Source organism: Piliocolobus tephrosceles, chromosome 11 (assembly GCF_002776525.5).
Source record: "Piliocolobus tephrosceles isolate RC106 chromosome 11, ASM277652v3, whole genome shotgun sequence".
Lineage (NCBI taxonomy): Eukaryota > Metazoa > Chordata > Mammalia > Primates > Cercopithecidae > Piliocolobus > Piliocolobus tephrosceles.
Window position 1 is genome coordinate 56,419,435 of NC_045444.1, and position 23,830 is coordinate 56,443,264.

General features: G+C 42.2%; 1 protein-coding gene across 5 annotated transcripts in view; it reads left to right on the forward strand.

Moving 5' to 3' along the window:
• MYO3B (myosin IIIB) overlaps window positions 1-23,830 on the forward strand; it is a 494,519-nt gene that overhangs the window by 349,953 nt on the left and 120,736 nt on the right. For 4 of the 5 annotated variants that reach the window (XR_002725177.2, XR_002725178.2, XM_023185963.2 and 1 more), the window contains 2 exons: window positions 1,260-1,361; window positions 6,105-6,207. Coding sequence is in view for 2 of the 5 variants with exons in the window: in XM_023185963.2 (XP_023041731.1) it covers window positions 1,260-1,361; window positions 6,105-6,207 (205 nt within the window). In the remaining 3 variants the exon portion in view is untranslated. Of the gene's footprint in view, window positions 1-1,259; window positions 1,362-6,104; window positions 6,208-11,230; window positions 11,353-23,830 lie in introns of all 5 variants that reach the window. The other variant, XR_002725179.2, reaches the window with a different exon arrangement.

Sequence of the window (23,830 nt, forward strand, 5' to 3'; positions counted from 1 at the left end):
GTGGGTGCTTTCATATCTTTAATCTCTTTTTACTCTTACTTTCTGTATTAGAATGCGAGGAAGGGCCTGTGTCTCTTTAAATTTACCTTGAGGCAGCTAGAAATGTTTACTTGGCCACTTGAAAGGAATGGAGAGACAAGGGTGATAGCAAGCTGGGTGTGGAAAAGTGACGCCCAAGATGGAGGAGTCAACCAGAAGGAGGGGGAAGGACAGGATTTTAAAAAATCGCATCTGAGCAAATAATAAAGGAGAAAGGTCAGAGATACCAAATATTCTAATGTGGTACATTTGGAAGCACTGCTGCCAGAAACAGAAATAACCAAAGCCAGAAGGAAGGTGCAGGAAATGAGAACAAGGTCTGGGTAAGAGGCCAGGAAAAAAGGTGATGTGGACAGAGTTAGGGTTGACTGCCTCGGGGCAGGACCAGAAAAGATCTCCTCCATGAGGAGGGGGAGTCCTGCTGCCAGTGTAGTTTCTGTCTAAAATCAGGAGATCCAATGGAAAGAACCTGCCTTCTCCAGATATCTGAGGTAAAAGATGTTGGAACATCTTCAGCCCCTCGTGACCTTCAGGTCATGGAGAATGGAAGAAGAGATGTGACAGCTGCGAAAATCCCTGGTGGAGCCATTATTTTGGGGAATCCAGCAGGAAGTAAGCTGACTGGACAATGAGAAGCTGCGATGTGATATTCCTCAAGTGAATATAGTGTGTAGTCTATCTTCTCCCTGACAGCATAATAAAGATCTGTGATCAGGACTGCAAGATAACAGGAAGGGAAAGGCATTTCCAAGAGGCAGCGACGTGGAGGAGAAAAAGGAGCAGCTTCCTGGGAGAGAGCTCACCCCGTGGTTTAGTTCCCTGGTAGGGGCAACTGAAAGACAGCAGGAAAGCTATCCAGTGACCAAACCAAGAGTCCTAGCCTGGTGCACTCATGACCTCTGTTTGTCACTGAGTTTCCCTATTTGACTAATGTGATCAGTGACACAGTTTCCCCAAATTACCCAATGTCATTCAGCTAGTAGAAAATCTAGCCAGAACAATTCTTAATTCTCCTGTTTCCTACTATTGTGCCCTTTCTCAACTATACTGTCTTAAATCTTAAAAATAAGCACCAAGTCCATAGGTGAGATTAGTCACCTTGGTGCCTTGAACCATAAGAAAAGTGTGGATTTTCCTGGCCAACTTGTATCACCCAGTTTGGTAATTCATCTAGGTGTGGGAGCATAACCTTGAGAAAGTCCTTTTGTTTCATTCCACAGGGGACGCTTCAAACCAAAGCAGTGGGACACATTCCCCCGTCACAGCGGGTACCAGAGGAAGTGCCAAGGTTCAAGACTGCAGCGAGCCTGGTGACCATAAAGGTGGAGTCTTTCGAGGTTTGGAATGGGTGTTCTAAACTCAGGGGTGTTCCAGAGAAGGTTCCAAAGCTGGAAGTGATCACCTGTTATATAAGAACCTTCTGTCCACTACTCCTTTTTTCTATAGGTAACAGCCGATTAAATTTAAGACCAACCTTGCAGAGGACTCTGAAAGGTGATTTCATAGAAAAGAATAGAATAGACAGGGATAAGCTCAGTTCCTCACAGCTGCCTCTCCACCTCCTTCCATATTGCCTGGGACACTGGTCTAGTTGCAGCTCTCCTTACCAATGGCTTCTCCTTAACTCGTACTCTTGAGGCAGACTCTGACATGTTTGTATCAGATTTACCTTAAGACTGAGGAAAGTTTTGTGTCACGGGAAGATCTATGATCCAGAACCTGGTATATAAATCTCAGACTGATTGAGAACATTCATGGAAGGAAGGGGTACTGTGGACAAGAAGTGGAAACATGGGTTTCTGGTCTCAGTCCTCCACCAGTTAATATCCCTAAGCTCCAGTCATGATAACATGAGAGAATTGGACTAAATCATGGTTTTCAAACGTTTAAAAAATATTACAGTCTCACCCTTTTGAATTTTGAAGGTCCCTGGACTTCTGCTTGAGAGGCTGTGATTTTCGAAGTATGGTCTTTAATACCAGCATCTGCATTTGATGGAAAGTGAGGATTTTGTGGTAGAATTTACAGTTACAGTTTATCTGCCAACCCCAGTGCCACTGCCCAGTGTGTAGGCAGAGAGGCTCTGGGTACTTCAGACTCCTTTAGTATCTCTCAGTCTGTTTCAAGGAAATACAGAACTGGAACTTTACCTTGGGGCAAGGAGGTTAGGGAGTAGGAGACAGAGAGAGGTAGCAGGATCCAGGAGAACATCAGTGTTTCTTGAACTTGAGGAGACTTGGGGATGGAGACAATGGGAGAGTTTTCATTTTCAAAGAAGCGTGGCTGGCTGTTACTGACTGAGGGTGTGGACCACTGTTTCCCCCTAGAAGCCACAAATAGGAGATCCTCCAAAGATGTGTTGTTTTTGGCCAGGCACAGTGCTCTTTAAAAAACTTTGAACCTGAATGTCTTTAAGTGGGGTGTGAATTCTCTGGTTCATCACAAAGCCCATGATTTCGCATCCTCTTTGCCTGATACTTCACACATTTATATTTCTTCCTAAGTGGCCCCAAAGGCATTTGCAACACCTCCTAATGGTGTTCTTGGTGGGTTTTTTTGTTTGTTTTCTTGTTTTTTCCTGACAGCCAAATGCTTTTCCATCTTACTTCAAAACAGTCTGGTAAAGACTTGACACTTGACTAATTTTTCTCCTTGAAAAATATGAATGGCTCATAGAGCTCAATCAAAGTTTGGAAGGATTCAGTTCCTCCAGAACTCCACTCCAAGTATTGCTTTACTTCATTAAACCAGAAACACTTAGGAACCCTCCCTGATGAAAGGTGACCCATCTCTAGAGAAGCTTCTATTGTCACACCTGCACATTCCCCAAGTTTGGCATTTTATAAATATTTAAGTTCATAATTTTACTTTTCAGCCACGTCACTGGTCTAATTTTATTTTATTTTATTTTATTTTTTGAGATGGAGTCTCACTCTGTGGCCCAGGCTGGAGTGCAGTGGAGCAATCTCGGCTCACTGCAAGCTCCGCCTCCCGGGTTCACGCCATTCTCCTGCCTCAGCCTCCTGAGTAGCTGGGACTACAGGCACCAGCCACGATGCCTGGCTAACTTTTTTGTATTTTTAATAGAGACGGAGTTTCACCGTGTTAGCCAGGATGGTCTCGATCTCCTGACCTTGTGATCTGCCCTTCTCAGCCTCCCAAAGTGCTGGGATTACAGGTGTGAGCCACCGTGCCCGGCCTGGTCTAAGTTTTTTTTAACTCAACCTATTCATACACTTAAAATGAGTCACCTTCTCTCTCTTCTTTTTCCTTCATATCTCCATTTCTCCAATTTCCTTGTTCAGCAATTCAGTTGCCAGAGAGAAGCCAGGTGATTCCAATTGTCGCCAGATCATACTGAAAACTGACAATTTTGGATGCTGCTTTGAATTCAATGGTTTGATAATCTTATTTATCTCTTTAGTTTGACTCAAATCCTTCTCCCTGTTCTTCAGCAAAGCTGGGGGATGGAGGAGCAGATTCCCTTTAAGCTTTATTCAGAATATTCTGTAAGTTTCTGGTTTTATGCTTCAAATAACTCTTAAAAATCAATATTTTGATGACTGAAATGTAAATTAATAAGAAACATGGCATAAGTTTTCCTTTCAATTACATGAACAGAAATTCTATGGAAACCCCAGCAAAGTAGCTGGGCGCATTTGCTGAACCAGGTAAAGATGTTGCTTCCTCTCATTCTGGTCTTGGACATGGCACCTTCATAAGGAGAGTCCCAAACCAAAAGAGATTTTACAGTTTTTTTTCTAGATCTCTTTGTGCTTTTTTCTTCTTTGGATGGCTATTGCTCCTTATAATCTTTTTTTTTTTTCTTAACTGAGGATCTCAAAATAGGTACAGACAAAAGCTTGCAATCTTAGCTTTCCACAAGGGCAATATCATTTGGACTTTGATCACTGGTAGCTCTTAGTGCTGCTGAGTTGGGCCAGAGAACAAGATTAAAAATTATTTGTGATTTTTCCTTCTTAACAGGGAAACAGAAAGATATTTGTATCCCTGAAGTGGGTTCCCCTCTTTTGTTTTGATGTCAGTTCTTGCTTTTATGTTGTTTATCACAGCATTGCAAGTGAGTGTGGGCCAAACAGTGGTTTAGAATCTCGCAGAGGGGGAAATCCTGCCTGATGCTCTAACTGGAGCATTTTATCAATGGAGAAAAGGCAACGGGGGAGAAGAAGGGAATTAGTTAATGAAATTCTAACAGGCTGTGGCTATTTTTCTTGATTTCTATTTTTTCCTTCTTTCAATGTTGTTGCTTCACTGTTTGGCCATAATGTTTTGTCTGTGTGTGTGTATGTAATAATAAAAATGTATTAATGTCTCACTTAAATTTTTCTCTTTATCCTTTTGGTGTTTGTAGCAATAATAACAACAACAACAACAACAAGTCTTTTTATCCATCACCTTAGCTAAAAACTTGCGTTTATTCCACACAAGAAATAGTTATGCTAAGGAGCCAAACTAACAATTTAAAATCAGCACATGTTCTTTCCAGAACAGACAACACAAAAACAACTAATTTCTATACTTTTTATTTATTTTTCTACACTCCGTTTCTATCATGTATTCTGTAATCCTAACATCAACCATTTATGCGTCTTCCACAGTAAGTCACAATTCCCAAATGTATAGATTATCTTTGTTGGTTATATTTCAGTTTGGATGGTTCTAGGTTATCTAAAATAAGCATGGCAAATAGGTGTGCAGTCTCCTTCCAACCCTGATTGATTGGTAGTGACTACTTGAAACAGTGGTTCTCAGCCCTGGCCACGTATTAAAATTGTCTAGGGAGCTCTTTTAATAATTGATGGCAGCTCCCATCTAAGATCAATGTCAGAATCTCTAGGGGCTGATCCTAGGCATGTTTAAAATCTTCCTGGCTGTTTCTAATGTACAGCCAGGAGTAAGACTCACTGATCTGAAAGTAGTGTCTCTCAAAATTTAACATGGATCAAGGTCACCTGGAGAGCTTGATAAAAACACAGATTGCCAGACTCTACCTGTAGAGTCTCTGATTCACAAAGTCTGAAGTTGGACCCAAGAACGTTCATTTCTTTTCTTTTCCTTTCTTTTTTTTTTTGAGATGGAGTCTTGCTCTGTTGCCCGGGCTGGAGTGCAGTGGCCGGATCTCAGCTCACTGCAAGCTCCGCCTTCCGGGTTTAGGCCATTCTCCTGCCTCAGCCTCCGGAGTAGCTGGGACTACAGGCGCCCGCCACCTTGCCCAGCTAGTTTTTTGTATTTTTAGTAGAGACGGGGTTTCACCGTGTTAGCCAGGATGGTCTCAATCTCCTGACCTCGTGATCTGCCCATCTCGGCCTCCCAAAGTGCTGGGATTACAGGCTTGAGCCACCGCGCCCGGCGAACGTTCATTTCTAATAAGTTTCCAGGTGATGTTGATGCTACTTGTTGGGGGTCCACACTTTGACAACCACTGATGCGAAGTGTTAAGAAGGAACTTGAGGTTGAATTAAATTTAGTTCAGTACAAAAGAAGGCCATGATTGATTAGCCACGGTCACTGGAAGAAAGAATTGTATTTGTTACCCTCATTCTTGAGAAACTCATCAATAAACTGTCCTCAATCAAAATGTTGAAATAGGTTACTCCTGGGATGATTCTCTGTTTACAGTTAATCCTAGCCACATCATCACATTTTGTTCCTTGACCTGTCCACATCCGCAGGCAGCCTAGCCAGCCTAGAAGCTGATCTGCTGACTTTAGCACAGTGTTGTTCCAGCTATTGCATACTGCTTCTACTGGGACCCAAATCACTTGGGACTTCTAATCTGTTCACTCTTTATATCTATTGCCAAAGAGAGGTAGCTTGTTTTCCTTTAAGCATGAAAACAGTTTGCTGACTGGGACCAGGCATGGAACAAGACCTGGAATGGAGAAGAGCTCAATTTTAATGACATATCCTAGAAAAAAGCTATAGAAAGTCAGGGAGTGGGATGAGGGCAGGGAGAGAAGGGCGGCGGAGAGTGTAGATGGGCACCAAAACCTAACCCTACCTACTTCTGAACATATTCTTAGCCCTCCTTTCTTTTCTCTCAGTTTTCAGGGGCTCTGTAGATCATAGAAGCCATTCACAAGCAGAATCCAACAATGGTCATGCACAGACTTCAAGCAACTCTTGTGCTGTCACAGAGAAAAATGGGTGAGTGTAAGAGTTCCCTGTTGTAAACTCAGGTGCTCCATTCTAATGGATAATGAAATGGTAATGGATAATGAAACAGAAGTATTTCTACCACTATGGTATTTTGGTGAACTGGAGAGAGTGGAACCAAAAAGTGTTTCCAGGGCTGGGCGTGGTGGCTCATGCCTGTAATCCCAGCACTTTGGGGGGCTGAGGTGGGTGGATCACCTGAGGTCAGGAGTTCGAGACTAGCCTGGCCCACATGGCGAAACCCCATCGCTACTAAAAATACAAAAATTAGCCAGCCATGGTGGCATGCATCTGTAATCCCAGCTATTCAGGAGGCTGAGGCAGGAGAATCGCTTGAACCAGAGAGGCGGAGGTTACAGTGAGCCAAGATTGTGCCACTGCACTTCAGCCTGGGTGACAGAGCAAGACTTCGTCTCAAAAAAAAAAAGTGTTTCCATCAGATTCTCCCATGTCATGGGCAAAGTCTTTATTCTACAGAGCAACCTGAATACAACTCTACTTTTTGAGTTCTCTTCATAGTTAAATCTATACTTAGCCTCATTAGGTTAAACATCCTCCCCCTGGATATTTAGCAATGTCTGGAGACATTCTTGGTTGTCACAATCCCGTGACGCTGCTAAACCTCCTACAATGTACGACAAACCCTCCCCGCAGCAAAGAATTGTCCAGCCTCAAATGTCAGTAGTCCCACAGTTGAGAAACCTACAGCCAGGCATGGTGGTATGTGCCTGTAGACCCAGCTAATTGGGAGGCTGAGGTGGGAGTATCACTTCAGCCCAGGAATTTGAGTCCAGCCTAGGACATATAGTTAGACCCTGTCTCTATATTTAAAAAAAAAAAAAAGGTAGAGAAACCCTAGATTTAAGCTAAAGCAAAAAGGGAGTATCATTTCCTGTTCAGCCACAGGGTTTGAGTTAAAGATAATTCAAAAGGAGTGTAGCAGAGCTTGCCTTCCAGTGACCTCTGAGCTGCTCAAGCTGCAGGGCCCGATACACTGGCTAAATGTAGGCTCAAGACACTTTAAGTCCAGCCAGGCCAGACATGACACCAAGAGCTAGGTCTGTTATTCAGGGAAGCCTTTATAATCTGCCTTCTCTCAGATAAGGTTTCCAGAACCCATCACATATGTCACCAGGAGGAGGACACAGCTACAGGAAGGAGTGGACCATGGCAAAGGGAAGGCCTAAATAGAATGAAACTCGCCTTTCTTATTTTCTTCCACATTGATTATGGGGAACTTCCTTAAAAGTTTTAGTCAAAGATTTGAAGAAAGAAGCAGGTCATTAGAAAGTTCTTTGCATCTTTTCACCTGGAAAAGAGAAAGTCTCAATTTAAAATTTTAAACATAATTCTTTTTTTAAATTTTTTTTAAACATAATTCTTAAATTATTTTTTATTTCATTTTTTGAGATCTCTTAGGATTTTTGAGACTTGATAAATTAAATTCTTAATACTCCCCCAGTGGTCTCAAATTGTCATTGGGCTGCCTTTAAAGTAAAGTACTTTAGGCTACTTGCCTGAAAAGTCAGAATAGCTCATTTAAGGGCACTTTAGGAAAAGACCTAATATCTCATATTAGAATTACAAAGTTTACAATTTCTAATGTGGTAGAAAGATCACTGAGCTTGGGTGAAGACTTAGTTTCTGATCCTAGCTAACATTTTCCAACTGTTTGACCTTGGGCAAGTCAGTGAACCAGTTTGGAAAATGACTTTAACCCCAGTGTGACTTCCTCAACCTCAGCTGATGTCTGATTTTACTGAGAACATCAGGACAGTGCTCAGAGCTCTTCTACTGCCCTTCTCTTCACCTTAGAATCTCTCCTTATCTTCAGCTGTCCTTCCTTCCTTTGCTCCCATCTCACAGACCCCAGATCCTCTTCCTTGTGCTGTGTTCCTGCCATCCAGGCCCTACCACTATCAGTTAGCACCTCTCCTGCTTTCCCATCTTTTACACACTGCTATCACTTTCCATTTTGCTTATCCCTCCCCCCATCCTAACAGGCCCTTGGCCTGTCCTTCCCTCTTTTTTACTTTTACCACCAGACTTCCTCCAGCTGCTATCCAGGTTCACTGCCTCATTTCTTCACTAAATCAACCCCTTTCTCCTTAGTCCTGAAATCTGATTTGTGTCCCTACAATGTCCTTAAAACTATCCTTGGGAAGCACAGCTCCCAGTTGCTAGAGCTTTATGTTCATCAGACTCTTTGCAGCATTTAGTTCCATGGGCCATGTGTGCTTTCCTTGAAGAGCCCTCTTCCAAGGGTATCTGTAGTATTGCCTTCTTCAGGTGCTTCCTCAGAGATATTCTCAGTCTTTGTTTTCTCTGGCTCCGTCCTTCTTCTCTTCTACTCACCATTAAAATAAAGGCAATTCTCCAAGTCTTAGATTATCTCCTTTCTCTCCTTCTCCCCTGGATGATACCATCTCTCACCAGTGTGTTCTGGTATCAAGTCTCAGCTATGTGAGCACGAGTTCCAAGTCTCTGTTCTGAGCTCCACACTCCTACACCCAACTCACAATGGACATATATTCCTGATTCACACACCAAGACTTCAACAGAAAAGCCCCTCCTAAAGCACCTCCTCCACTTGCCCTTCCCACTTTTATGATTGACATAAACACTGTCTTGTGACCTGGCCTTCAAACTTGGCACAGTCGCTCTTGACCCCTACCTCTCACTTAACCTCACTTCCAGTCATTTTCCAAGTACCCTTTCCTGGTCCAGGACTGCCATTATCTCTTTTCGTTTCTCCTTCTGTCTTTACAGACCCGCTTTCATTTCTCACACCTGATCAATTGTCTTACAACATATTCTGACTTGTTCAAAGAACTTTAATGGCTTCCTATTTTAGACCAAAAGAGGTTCAGACTTCTCAGACCGCTGTTCCATGCCTCTCTCTAGCTCGTTTCAGTTTGTCCTCCAGGCTCACCTCCACTTTGTCCCTAATACACCTCATGGCTAACCAGAATCAGACTTCTTATTGTTCTACCAGCGCACCTACCTCTCTTCTCTCTGTCCATTCCTTTCTGTTCAGCTCTTACTTTTGGTCAAAACACATTGTCATATCAGCTATGTGAGCACGAGTCCCAAGTCTCTGTTTTGAGCTCCATGCTCCTACACCCAATTCACAGTGGACATATATTGAAGTTGCTAGAGCTTTATGTTCATCAGACGTAATGAACCTAATTCTTTTTAGGTTCCCTAAAAAGTTGCTTCCCTCTTCCTTTCTTCTTTGCCTAATCTCTCAACCTCCTTTACAGCTCTCCTGCAGAACCACCGTTGCAAATTCTGGCCAATCATATGCAAGAGAAGTCTCCTGGGTGACTTCATGAAGACCTAATTCTTTTTAATGCTCCTTGAGCTGTAGCTCTTTTGTAACAGTACTACTCAAAGTGCTGTTTCACAACAGGTTAATGAATTTGTGCCCAAATGTAAATCAACTCACTACTTTCTTCATTAAGAAAGTCTTGTTACTAAAAAATATCAGCTGAACAAAACACTGTTCTTGGTGATGAATTGATTTACATTCTGGTACTAACTCCTTATGTCATTGTGAGTAGTAACAGTTCACAGACTGGGTCCTCACACTACACTTTGGTGTATCAGTCTCTCTGGTGCTCTTTATATTTTGCCTGGTGTTATGGTTGACCATGTGCTAGCAAGTTAGCTTCTCAACAGTGAGGACTGAGTCTTACTCTTTCTTGTATCCAGCATACACAATAGCTACTCAATAAGTTTGCAGAGCTAACTTTCAAAGCCACTTCTCAGCACTCAGATTTTTATGAGGGAAGTGTTTTTCCTGTGAGTCTTTGGGTAGTGGCAACAATTAGAGGATCCCGAATAACTTACCAAACAGTGGGCCAGGGTATCCCTGATACAGGGGCTGGGATTCTGTTCTCCCCCTTATGTTTGTCAACTCAGTGTTCTGTGAATCAACAAGGGCTGATAGGAAGGAATTCTTGGGCAGAGGGTGGGGTGGGAGTAGGGAAGGGTTTGGGGTGGGCAGAGTAAGAAGAGAGCTGGATTGTGTCACTTGTGATGTTCTCAGTGGGAGTAACAGACCTTCAACCCATGGATTCAAGGATCCCTCGAGACAAAACATCCAAAGACAGAAGTTCCAGGGCTGGCTCAGCCATTCAGGAATGTCAAGACACAGGCCCCTTGCATCTCTTTTCTTTGCTGTTCTCGGCATGTCAGTAATGCCCCCACTTATGGCCACGAGGTGGCCGGAGCAACACTAAGCATCACTTCCTCACATGGCAGTGTCTGGAGCAGGAAGAAAGAAGCAGATGGAATGGGGATTCTTCTCAGGAGTCTCTCTCCATTTGCTAGGAGGGACATTTTTCCCCGAAGTCACCCAGGAGACTTCTCTTGCATATGATTGGCCAGAATTTGCAGTGGTGGTTCTGCAGGAAAGCTGCAAAGGAGGTTGAGAGATTAGGCAAAGAAAAAAGGAAGAGGGAAGCAACCAGCAAAGTCTGCCTCAAGAGTCCTGGAGAAACAGTGATGGGAGCAGACAGGTACCAGGAAAAGATGAAGGGAAGGCAAAATCAGAGGGAAGAGTTCATAAGGAAGATCCATACATGTCAAGAAATATTGCTGCAAATAAGAACTGCAGGGAAGTGTTGAGATCATTCAGATTTATTGTTAACATTTATTGCTATGCCAGTTTTTTTTTCTCCACATGTTATCTCATGTAATTCTCACACCAGCTTTCTGGGTTGGTGTTACTCACTCTATATTACAGATGAACCTGGGGAAAGCTAAGGCAAATAGCTTATAAACATTATCTCAGAGACCAGTGCTGGACTGGTTTCAGATCTACCTGCACCTGCCCCCCATCAGCTAGTCGGGGAATCACAGGGTTATGTAGGGTCACACAGAGAATAAATGGTGGGTCTGGGTTTTGAATTCAGATCTTCTATCTCCAACAGTAATAACCGCTAACATTTGGTATTCATGAGCAACTTCCTGGGCACTGTGCGAAGTGGTTTTGTTTTTGTTTTTTGAGATGGAGTTTCACACTGTTGCCCAGGCTGGAGTGAAATAGCAGGATCTCAGCTCATTGCAATCTCCACCCTCTGGGTTCAAGTGATTCTCCTGCCTCAGCCTCCCTAGTAGCTGGGATTACAGGTGTGTGCCACAACACTTGGCTAATTTTTGTGTTTTTAGTGGAGATGGGGTTTCATGATGTTGGCCAGGTTGATCTCGAACTCCTGGCATCTAGGGATCCATCCCCCTCAGTCTCCCAAAGTGCTGGGATTATAGGCGTGAGCCACTGTGCCTGGCCTGTGCTAAGTGTTTTACACGCAGTATCCTATTCAACCTTATGGGAAAGGTACAGATTTTATAATCTCTGACATTGAGAGATTACAAGTAATTTGCCAATGTTACTTAATCAGTAAAGTGACAGAATCAGGATTTGAACATGGGCCTTCTGACCAGAGCACTCATTTTTTAACTGGTACATTCTACTGCTTCTCATGGCTCCAGGCTCCAAATAATTAGTCCAGGACTTTTTCTCTCTACCCACGTTGTCTCTATACCTGTCATTGTTTAAATCTGAAATCACCACCCACTGAGAAATACATCCTGATTGTTTTAACTGTCACCCTGTGATTGATGAAGAAAATTCCAGCACCCAGTTCTTGGGAGAAAGCCTCATGGGAAAGGGTTAACTTGGCTGGAGAGAAGGAAACCTCAGGTTGAAAGTAGAAGTGAGTGGTTGGGGTGATGCTTCTCTGCTTCACTTCCTATGTGAGCCTGTAACTGTGTACAGTGAGTGACAGAATGGAAATAGTCTTTTATGTTGTGGGGCTTTGTTCCCATGATGGTAATCCCCCATTTTAATGCTGATAAATACAATGGTGAGGATTATGCCCCTTAATTTAATTTGGTCTGCATATGGCAAAGCTCTCACAAGGCTTTTATGTGACATTCTTTAGCACAGCTAGCCTGTTGTTGTGTAAAAGGAACCCATATGAAGGAGGCAGGAGATTGATAATGCTGGTGTAAGTGTTTTCACAAGATGGCTTGAACACACCCCCAGTGAAGCTGCTTCGTTATGGGCCCTTCAATGAGGATTCAGATTCAGAGGGATGGGAACCTCCGTGACTCAGGCAGCTCGAGGAGAACGGGCAGCTCACAAGGGGAAAACGAGTGCATATTTCTCCCGTGTGTCATCCTTGCGGCTCTGGGGCTTGGAGCCAATTGGGCTGACCTCAGAATCGATGAGCCAGAGAAACAGCCTCCCAGTCAGCAGGGCCGACTGTGGGCCAGATTTTCATGTGGGCTGTGAAGTAGAGATTGCCACTTATCTTGACGAACATTGTGTGTAAGGGGTCATTGCAGAAATACATGGCAGTTCTAAGACTGTTGAACAGAACAAATCCTCCAGCAAATTTCCTACCACTGTGGTCAAGTTAGTGCACTAACACACTGGAGGACCCCATATGAAACCAGAGGGAAAATGGCAGCATGATGTAGGAGTGGTGGTAGGAATAGTAGCCTTCTTTGATCAAGTGCTTAAGATGTGGTAGATACTGTATGTATTATCTCATTTGAGTAGAAAAATGATGAGCTTTGGTGACAGACCTGGGTTTGAATCCTAGTTCAACTACTTACAAGCTATGAGACATTGGACAAGTTCCTTCCTGTCTCTGATCCTAGACTGCAAAAGGGGAATAATTGGGAGGACTGGAGATCATCAAAGCAAAGGAACTAGCACAGTTCTAGACATGTAATGAATACTCAATAAGGGATTATGGCAAGCTGTTGTTGGTCGTGGTGATAGAAGTAGTAGCAATAATAGTAGTAATATTAGTATGGATAGAAGTAGTAGCAATTGCCAGGCGTGGTGGCTCAAGCCTGTAATCCCAGCACTTTGGGAGGCCGAGACGGGCGGATCACGAGGTCAGGAGATCGAGACCATCCTGGCTAACACAGTGAAATCCCGTCTCTACTAAAAAATACAAAAAACTAGCCAGGCGAGGTGGCGGGCGCCTGTAGTCCCAGCTACTCGGGAGGATGAGGCAGGAGAATGGCGTAAACCCGGGAGGCGGAGCTTGCAGTGAGCTGAGATCTGGCCACTGCACTCCAGCCTGGGTGACAGAGCGAGACTCCGTCTCAAAAAAAAAAAAAAAAAAAAAAAAAAAAAAAAAAAAAAAAAAAAAAAAAGTAGCAATAATAGTAGTAATATTAGTATGAAAAAGTTTTCTATAAAGTTAAACTCATATGAAGGGTCAAGACTTTGACTTAGCTCTAGAATCATAGACTAAAATAAGCATTGAGGTTTCCATCACCTTAGAAACTGAACAATGCTCACTCTCTGCTTTAACTTTAGAAACAAATTTTGTTTTCTTGTATTCCTGGCTCTTATCTCAGGTGTGAAACTGAGGTTGACTTTGGGTTTAGAAGTCACCCTTACCAACATTGCCAGCATGGCATTATCATATCCTCAAATAATAACTTTCAGAGCTTAGTTGATGCTAGGGCTTTCTTAGACTTTCTAGGTTTTTAAAATATTAATTGGTCACATGTATTTTCAAAACCTTTTTGAAGGCAGAAACCTTATAACCAGCTGAAAAAAGCTCCAAGGAAAAATCTGTTTTGAGTTATATTTTTCCTTGGGGACTTGCTTATGGCCATATATAAATATTTATCTGAACTATTTCAACAAACCCTAAATCATCAGTGATCCTTATGCAAAGAATCCTTTTAGAAGATTTCTGTATGTCAAGAATGCCAGCAGTCTCTTTCTAAGAACAGATTCCAAGGACCAGAGGCCTCTTTTAAAATAGTTGGAACTGTTTGGTGGTTTTCAACATGTCCTGTTTTCATATTCTGTATACCTGTTCATGCTATTCCATCTGAATAGAATTCTCTTGCCAGTCCTGTCTTTACCTGTTGATGTTTTACTCATCCTTCAAGGTCTCATTCATGTGGCAAGCAGACAAGGGCAAGAGAAGAGCATCCCAGGCAGGAGAAACAGAGTGGTCCATAGCCAGAGGCAGGATATGCAGGAGCCACTCTTGGGAAAGTGAAAGGTCCAGTGAGAAGAAGGCGAAGGGTGGGATGGGGGTAGTATGAGGCAGGAAGAACTATTACAGGGAATAAGGCACCAAGATATGGGAGGTCTTCAAAAGTACACAAAATGTTTTGTTGTTCTATAGGTCAAAAGATGTAAACCCATAGTGTTTGGGGAGAATATAGTCTACAGACATGTTTTGTTTGGCCTGAGTGTTTTTAAATTTTTTAAATTAGATTCTAACACATAAAAATAGAAAGATTTCATGTAATTTGAACTTCTGATAGCTCTTGAAAAACCTGAGTATCTGGCAGCAATCTGCTGGAAGTGAGCAGGAGCTGTCTTTTACAGATCCCTACTCACCCGCCTGCGTAATTCATGGCTTCGCCTGCCAGCATCTGAGTTTGATTCCTGCCCGCTGTGTGCAGGGCACCATCTAGGTAGAGGAAACAATTCAGCTACAGACCCTGGAGCCAAACTGCCTCTGTTCTGGCCCAGGTTTGTGTCCAACAACCTCAATGACCTTGGGCAAGTGTGTTTCTAATAAAGGTACTTACCTCATGTGGCCATTGTGAGAATAAACCATAGAAAACGTTTAGATGACTATCTAGTATGTAGTTAAGTGGACAAATATGTTAGCTCTTATTACTGTATCCCACATGAGATAATAAACTTTAGGGCTGAACCTGTTGCTCATTTCTGTAGCACTCACAGAATCTAGAATTTTGAATCTTTGGCCATAACTGGCATAAGATGAAATGATTGATGAATGGATAAATGAATATGTGCTCCTTGAGTTTTTATTTCTGTGAGGTCCAAAGCTAAATTTAATTACTTTGTTCTCTAGAAATGCTTCCTATTTACCTTGAGTTTGATTGGCGCATCCTAGTTAGTTGTTGATAAAGGAGCTAGCTTTCTCAAAAAGTCAAAAATGCTAATTAAACAAGTGAAGGGAGATTCCATTAACACCGTGTCATTTTTCTGTGATGCATCTACCTTCCTAACTCAAAAATAAACTCCAAGTTTGGGAAGATGTTTATGTGTTCTCTTTGGGAAGGTCACTTATTGGCTGGTAGCTGTCTGTGGTTAAGATCTCAAATTGAAGGTCAGTTGCTAGAAACTAGGACATGGTGAACTTCAGCAGATATGATGTTAGAATGCATGTTTGACCTGGGGTTTCTTATATCCCATGATCCACACTTCAAGGCAATTTTCTTTTTTTTGAGACAGAGTCTCACTTTGTCGCCAGACTGGAGTGCAGTGGCGCGATCTCAGCTCACTGCAACCTTTGCCTCCCAGGTTCAACCAATTCTCCTGGCTCAGCCTCCTGAGTAGCTGGGACTATAGCTGTGCACCATCATGGTCAGCTAATTTTTGTATTTTTAGTAGAGATGGAGTTTCACCATGTTGGCCAGGATAGTCTCAATCTCTTGACCTCAAGTGATCCACCCGCCTCAGCCTCTCAAAGTGCTGGGATTGTGTGCACGAGCCACTGTGCCCTGCCTCAAGGCAAATATTTTCATGCCCAATGCATCAGACGACGATGGACAGTTTGGCATAGGAACCAATTTTCAGTTTTTTAACATTTCTTCTATATAGCTGAAGTCACATTATCATCCCCATCAAGGCCTTCAACGTGATCGCCTGTGAACATGAACTTTTATGTTTTCATTAACCTATCCCTAAACATACTTGCTGTCAACAGTGTTGCTCTACAAAGTTGACTAGCAAGGTTGGGCTCACGTGCTCTCTGGAAAACTTGAATATTTTCAAACCCATTTTAATTTACTTTGAATAAACTTCATCTAAAACTGAATCATATATTCAAGATTCCAAAAAATTGCTGTTTAAGTTCTCCTAATAGCTCTCTTCTTTCTAATAAAAAGTCCAATTTTTAGTATGATATTTTTAGTATGATAATACCTCTACTTTTTCTAAAGAAATCTCAGTCTCTCACACATGGACACAAAGAGGGGAGCAACAGACACTGGAACCTACTTGAGGGTGGAGGTCGGGAGGAGGGGGAGGAGCAGAGAAAATGATTATTGGGTATTAAACTTAGTACCTGGGTGATAGAATAATCTGTACAACAAACCCCCATGACACAAGTTTACCTATATAACAAACTGGAGCGTGTACTCCTGGACCTAAAATAAAAGTTAAAAAAAAGAGAAGAAATTTCGATCTCCCTTAGATCTCTCCTTTCCTTCCTTCCCTTCTGTCCTTCTTCTCTCCCTCCCTCCCTCCCTTCTTCCTTTTCTTTCTTTCTTCTTTGTCTCTCTCCTTATACTACTTATATCTACATCTCTGAAGTTCTGGTTTCTAATCCAAAAGATAATTTCAAATAATGAGAAAATCTGATAAGATCCCTAACCATTTTTCCATCCCTCATCCCCTTCCTGTATTACCCATAGGAATTCAGCACATTGCTGCTACCTACATTGTATCCTCATCAAGACCTTTATTATATTTAGGCTCAGAATGAGTTTCTGCCCAAAAGACCTTTATGTATTAGGCCTATTTTGAAAAGTTTGAGAAAAGAAAATGGACTCAAGTGGAAAATGTTGCAGGAAACAAAATGTTGTAAAAATGAAATTTATATAAGAGTGCTTCATTATCAACACATAGAGAAACCTAGATTATAATCCTGCAGGTTGAAAGAAGAGTAACTTTTTACATTTTCACAATTTTATTAACTTCACTTTCTTCACTGGATTACAAGGAAAACATAGTAGTGTTTCAGTTCCAAGTATATTTTGTGAATTAAATAGCAGCTTGTTCCTCACTATAAAACACAAGCATGCCAATATATTTTCCACTAGCATCGCCCTGGTCACCTTAAACTAAGAAGAAACGAGTAAGTATTTGCCATTAAAAGCTGTTAACAGTAGTAATGCCACAACATCGCTGTGTGCATCTTAGTAACTTCTCAGACTTATCTCCTTAATGAGTAGACAAAATAGGAGGAGGGTTGAATTTGTTCTTTTTATCTGAATGGCGTAGGTGGGGAAGACAGAGAGCAATAGAGAGCTCTTGTGAAACAGAGCTCTAGCAACTGCTGTGCTTGGGAAATTAGATAATAAACAGTCCTGATACCAAAATTCTAATGGCCTAAGATCAACACAGTCTGGAGACGCAGGTGGGAGTGGCCTTCCTCGCTCTGATCCAGACCCTCCCAGGAGAGCTCCTTGTGTCAACAAGAACAGCCAGCCTCCTGGCCAGCTCCCAGGACTCAGAGTGGGGCTATCATTTTTGTTTGCTTTGCAAATATCTTAATGGGAAGTGGTTCAACACCACCTATGGGTTAATCTGAGGGGTTCTGCTTGGCAGCTGTTAGTTCTGAGAACCACATGGCCGCTCTCGGGTGCAGGGAGTCAGGCTAGCTGTTAACTACCCAGCGCCAGGTTGAGGCATCGTCTTTGCTTATTGGATTTACTGACTGGCAGGAAGCACCTTGTTGACTTTTATTTTTAGTTTGTTCCTCCTGGGAGAGCAAGGATGTTATTCTCAGATCCAACTGTGCTTTTCTCTCCAAGGGAGGGCAGTTGTTTAAATTATTTTACTAGCATGAAGCATCCTTTCACCTAAGCTCATTTTCAGAATCTGAAACTTCATTTTAAAAGCGGTGGTGTAGTGAAGGTGGAAGGGGCATTGTTGCCAGAAGAAAGATTTAGTATATTAGCCTGAAGGGAGGGCAAACAGTGGAAGCCACAGCCTTGTCTTCACCTGGGTTCTAAAGAATTGGATAAATAGTGAATTTCTCTGCTCTAGTGTTCCCTTAGTCCTCTCCCCCTCCCCCCCACCCCAACATGGCTTTCATTGTCTTCTCTTGACCCACAGGAATGTTTCCCTGGGAGTCACAACGAAGTCATGCCTTTCTGGATCTGTGTCTGCTGACATTGACCCAGATGATCTCTTTCTTTATGCTTTCCTCACTGGATTGCAGGCAGAGTAGGATGGTTTCCACAAAGCAGGTTAGGGAAGTACCTGAAGTGATGACAGACATGTAGACAGTTTCCAAATGCCCCATTTGTAAAAATGCAAAAAGTTCAGATTTCTCTGTAGGTCCTGGAACAAGTATCTAGCTATCCTCAGGAATAGTGTAACCCGGCTTTTAAAGTCTTATTCTTTCCTGGGGGTTTCCCACACCTACTTGTAGGATTGTCTTGTGGTTGACAACAAGGGCCCTAGAGTCCGCTAGACCTGCTACTACAGGGTTAGAACTTTATAAACCCACTTATTTTCTCAAGGCTTCAGTTTCCTCATCTTTAAATGGAAGATCAAAGAGCACAATATCTACCTCACCAAGCCATGAAAGTTAAATGAGGTAGCATATACAAAGTATGTAGTATCTCATCTGATGTATAAAAAACACTCCCAAATCGTCATAATTAGAGGAGTTGTTCTCTCTGAGGCATCCACTTCAAGTCATCCTTAGTATTATGCATTTTTTTCTAAAGTGCTCATTTTGAAGTCTGTTACTCCCAACCCTTTAAAATCATCCAGTGCCAAACTATATGACTATATGAGTATCAAAGTAAATGATGACTAAAGAGTATAATCCATTGAATAAAATAAGGTATCATGAGTCCACATGGATGGATGGATGGAGGAAGGAAGGAAGGGAAGAGGCTGAGCTCTTCCTTACAATAAAATATGAAATAATAAAGGTAGATGAAATTAAGAAAACAGAAAAACATCATTTGGCAACTACAAAAATAATAATTGTTTCAGGCAATAATTACGAATGGATACCAACACTACTGTGTGAAAGTTTGAGGAGTAATAAGCTATTTGCATAGTCTCAGAGTAAATCCCCATAAGAAACTTATTTATTTTTATTTTATTTTTTTTTTTTTTGAGACGGAGTCTCGCTCTGTCACCCAGGCTGAAGTGCTGTGGCCGGATCTCAGCTCACTGCAAGCTCCGCCTCCCGGATTCACGCCATTCTCCTGCCTCAGCCTCCCGGGTAGCTGGGACTACAGGCGCCGCCACCTCGCCCGGCTAGTTTTTTGTAGTTTTTAGTAGAGACGGGGTTTCACCATGTTAGCCAGGATGGTCTCGATCTCCTGACCTCGTGATCCGCCCGTCTCGGCCTCCCAAAGTGCTGGGATTACAGGCTTGAGCCACCGCGCCCGGCCCAAGAAACTTATTAATTACAAAAGGACAGTGAAGAAATCTGACAGAAACCACCTTAACCAAGTGATGAAAGTTAGCATCACCAGTAACTGAACAAACTGACAGCATGTGCTTCCTGATATGATGCATTGAGAAGAAGACAATATAATGTTTGTGAATTTCTTGCCAAATGTGCGTAACCTGAATTTAATCATGAGGAAACAGCAGACAAGTCCAAACAAAGGGAGCCTTTACAAAATGACCGGCCTACCAGCCTGTAGGTTCCAAAATGAAACATGACAGAAGACTAAGAAACTATTCCAGATGAAAGGGAACTAAAAGAACATTACCTCTGAATGCAACAGATGACCTAGGAATTTCTTTTGCTATAGAAGTCACCACTGAAACATTTGGAAAACTGAATACAATCTGTAGATTGGAAAATAGTGTCATATTAATATTAAATTCCTGATTTTGATCATTATATTCTGATCATATAAGAAAATGCCCTTCCTTTTAAAAACACACACACTGAATTATTTAGGGATAAAAGAGTATCAGGTAGGCTGAGCACAGTGGCTCATGCCTGTAATCCCAGCACTTTGGGAGGCCAAAGTGGGCGGATCACCTGGGGTCGGGAGTTCGAGACCAACCTGACCAACATGGTGAAACCCCATCTCTACTAAAACTACAAAAAAATTAATTGGGCATCGTGGCGGGTGCCTATAATCCCAGCTACTCGGGAGGCTGAGGCAGGAGAATCGCTTGAACCTGGGAGGTGGAGGTTGTGCTAAGCCAAGATTGCGCCATTGCACTCCAGCATGGGCAACAAGAGTGAAACTCTGTTTCAAAAAAAAAAAAAGTATCAGGTTTGCAACTGACTCTCAAATGGTTCAGAAAAAAGTTATACATGTTTGTGTGTGTATGTATCAGTACAGAGAGAGAGAGAGAGGACAAAGCAAATATGTAAGTCTGTTGAGGAATATATAGGATTCCTTATACTATTCTTGCATCTTTTATATTAATATGATTAAATCAGAATAAAAAGTTGCAATAAAAAAACAAGTCAACGCCACTTCTTGCCCTTTAGACAGGGCAGTTCATCAGCCACTTTTTCTTTAGACTCCTGATCCCTCTCCATTCACACCTAAAAGTCTATTCCACGTCACCATTGCCCTGCTTAGTGATGGTCCTCAAGCTTCTCTGCTGTGACATTGCTGACTAGTCACCACCTACTGCACACAATCTTGTTTAGGCTTTTCGTTTGTAAAAGTTTCTGAAAATGTCTTTCTCTTCTCTTGCGCCCCCTCCCTCACCTGTCCTTGGGCCCCATCATTTAGTGTCATGTGCGTCATGCCTTTCATTTCAGCACTTCTTACTTCTCCTTCCCTGAACTAAGTACTGCTTTCAGAATTAACAGAGGAAAACTGGGTTAAATATTATCTTTTGTGGGGGTGGGCGGGGGTAGTGCAGTGGTGAAAAGAACATCCACCAGTTACAGCATGAAAAGGGTGTAATAAATGGTCTCTGAAGTTTTCTTTTTCTCCACAAGTCTATGCCTTGGCCTAATTCAATCTTAAAGTGCTAGAACTGTAACTCAAAAGTAGCTTCACCCACAAGTTACCTTAAGACTCCACCCAGAGGAAAAGCACAGATTCTAGAAAGGCAGCCGCACAGATACCTCATCATTATTATTCTCCCTTGAAGTTTCCATGTTTACGGATTTGTCTTTCAGACATGCAAAATCATAAACAATAAGTAGCCACATTATTAAGTATGTGTTTTATTTCTAACTTCTGACTGTATATGCATCTCTAATTATTTTAAAATCTTGTCTTGTGTTTTTATTTTGTTCTGCCCAGGAGAACAAATGTAATCATTTTTTCCTTAGCTCAGGCAAGAGTTTTTATTTATATTTTGCTGATGAAGAAGTGGAGAGGTGATTTGCCCAAGTTAGAGTTGCCATATTTGGCAAATAAAAATGCAAGATACCCACTTAGATTTGAATTTTCCGTAAACAACAAATAATCTTTTTTATATAAGTATGTCCCAATAAGTATTTGAAAATACTTATACTAAATCATTACAGACATACCTTGTTTTATTCCCTTTTGCTTCGTTGCACTTCACAGATACTGTGTTTTTTATGAACTGAAGGTTTGTCCCACGCTGTGTTAAGCAAGTCTATTTGTGCCATTTTTCCACCAGCATGTGCTTACTTCATGTCTCTGTGTCAGAATTTTTTAGTCATATTTTGAAATTAAGGTATGTACATCTTTTAGACGTAAGGCTATTGCACACTTAATAGATAATAGTGTAAAAATAACTTTGTGTGCACTAGGAAACCAAATAATGTGTGTGACTCACTTTATTGCGCTATTTGCTTTATTGAGGAAGTCTAGAACAAAACCCACAGTATCTCTGAGATATGTTTGCTGTTAGTCTGGAGTTCAAATTCAACTGGGTGTCCTGTTTTTTGTTTGTTTGTTTGTTTGTTTATTTGTGTGTTTGTTGAGACAGGGCCTCACTCTGCCACCCAGGCTGGAGTGCAATGGCATGATATTGGCTTACTGTAACCTCAACCTTCTGGGCTTAAGTGATCCTGCCATTTCAGCCACCTAAGTAGCTGGGACTACAGATGTGCGCCAACACGCCTGAATAAATTTTTTTGTAGAAACAAGGTCTCACTATGTTGCCCAGGCTGGCCTTAAACTTTTGAGCGTAAGCAGTCCTCTCATCGTGGCCTCCCAAAGTGCTAGGAGTACAGGCATGAGCCACCACACCCAGTTAGGTATCCTGTATTTTATCTGGCAACTCCAGTTCAAGTGTTTTAGAACTAATGTATCATGAATATGTATACATATACCCTGACTGTATATCATGAAATATATTGCTAAATCTACCAAATGTTTCTAGCATTCCTCTGACCTCTACATGCCATAACATAGTGTTTTTTGCCCTTTAAGGGCTTTTGAAACCATATTCAGGGATATCAGTTCCTATTTATTTATTAAGGTCTTTATTCAAATGTCACTTTCTGTAGCCATTCAATCTAAAATTGCAGACCCTGCCTCCAATACTTTCTATCCTCCTTCCCTGCTTTAATTTTCCTCTTTGGCACTTACTTGTATTTAATATGCTACATAGTTACTTTTTTGTTTCAGTTTGTGTCTGCCACTTGAATGTAGGTTCACGAGCAGAGAACTGTTGGATCTCCTCTGCTGTATCCCCAATACTTAAACAATAGTAGGAGACAAATTTAAAGGTGCTCAATAAAGACTTGGGAGCTGAATGACTGATGTCTGGGAGCCTATAGAAGACCTTACATTGCACATGTCATATATATTGTTCTTATACAAAATCTCAAGGAGACTTGCCACCAGATTAGAGCCTTCAGTGTGGTAAGATGTGTATAATCTTAGTAATAGTCCATAGACGCAAGATAAATAGAAGATCAGGCCGGGGGTTATACCTCCAGATATCATTGGGCTTCATTTAATCTGCCTCCTAGCAAATTGTCTAGAACTGAATGTTAGTAGCCCCAGGTATCATTCATTAAGATCCTTACTAGAATTGTGTGACTATCTGGTAGAGTCCAGTAACAAAATGCTGCTGAAGCTAAGAGAATGGGCTCTAGTTCAGCCAGATCAGGATTTGTATCTGGTTATGACCTAGGTTACTCAAATAGCCCAAGCGTGGGTTTCCTGGTCTACGAATTGGGAACACTGGGGGACTTATGCTGCTAGCACTGGCATGGGTTGAAATGGATAGTCCAGCCAAGTCCTCAGCACAGTGCCTGACAGAAAAGAAGCTGCTTCCATCACCATCACCCAGGCCACACCACAAATTCCACCTGAGCCCACATAAAGCTCAGCTGTTCTTTTTTTTTTTTTTTTTTTTTTTTGAGACGGAATCTCGCTCTGTCGCCCAGGCTGGAGTGCAGTGGCCGGATCTCAGCTCACTACAAGCTCCGCCTCCCGGGTTCACGCCATTCTCCTGCCTCAGCCTCCCGAGTAGCCGGGACTACAGGCGCCCGCCACCTCGCCCGGCTAGTTTTTTGTATTTTTTTTTTTTAGTAGAGACGGGGTTTCACCGTGTTAGCCAGGATGGTCTCGATCTCCTGACCTCGTGATCCGCCCGTCTCGGCCTCCCAAAGTGCTGGGATTACAGGCTTGAGCCACCGCGCCCGGCAGCTCAGCTGTTCTAGCCATGCTGTGGCCCTCCATGGCTCTGCATCCCTTCAGATCACAGTGCCCCTCTCCACTAATGCATCTTTTGTTTTATCCCTGAAATTCGTCTCAGCTCCCTTGGTTGCTGACAAAGAACTGAAATAAGCTTTATGGGCAGCTGTCAGTTGAGTGTTCTTTTTTCCAATAAAGCAAGCATTCTCAGCAGAAGGAAGAAAAGCCTTCTGCTCCTACCTTAGACTTTAACACAGTGACAGCTGCCTGCAGTAAAGTAGTGAAG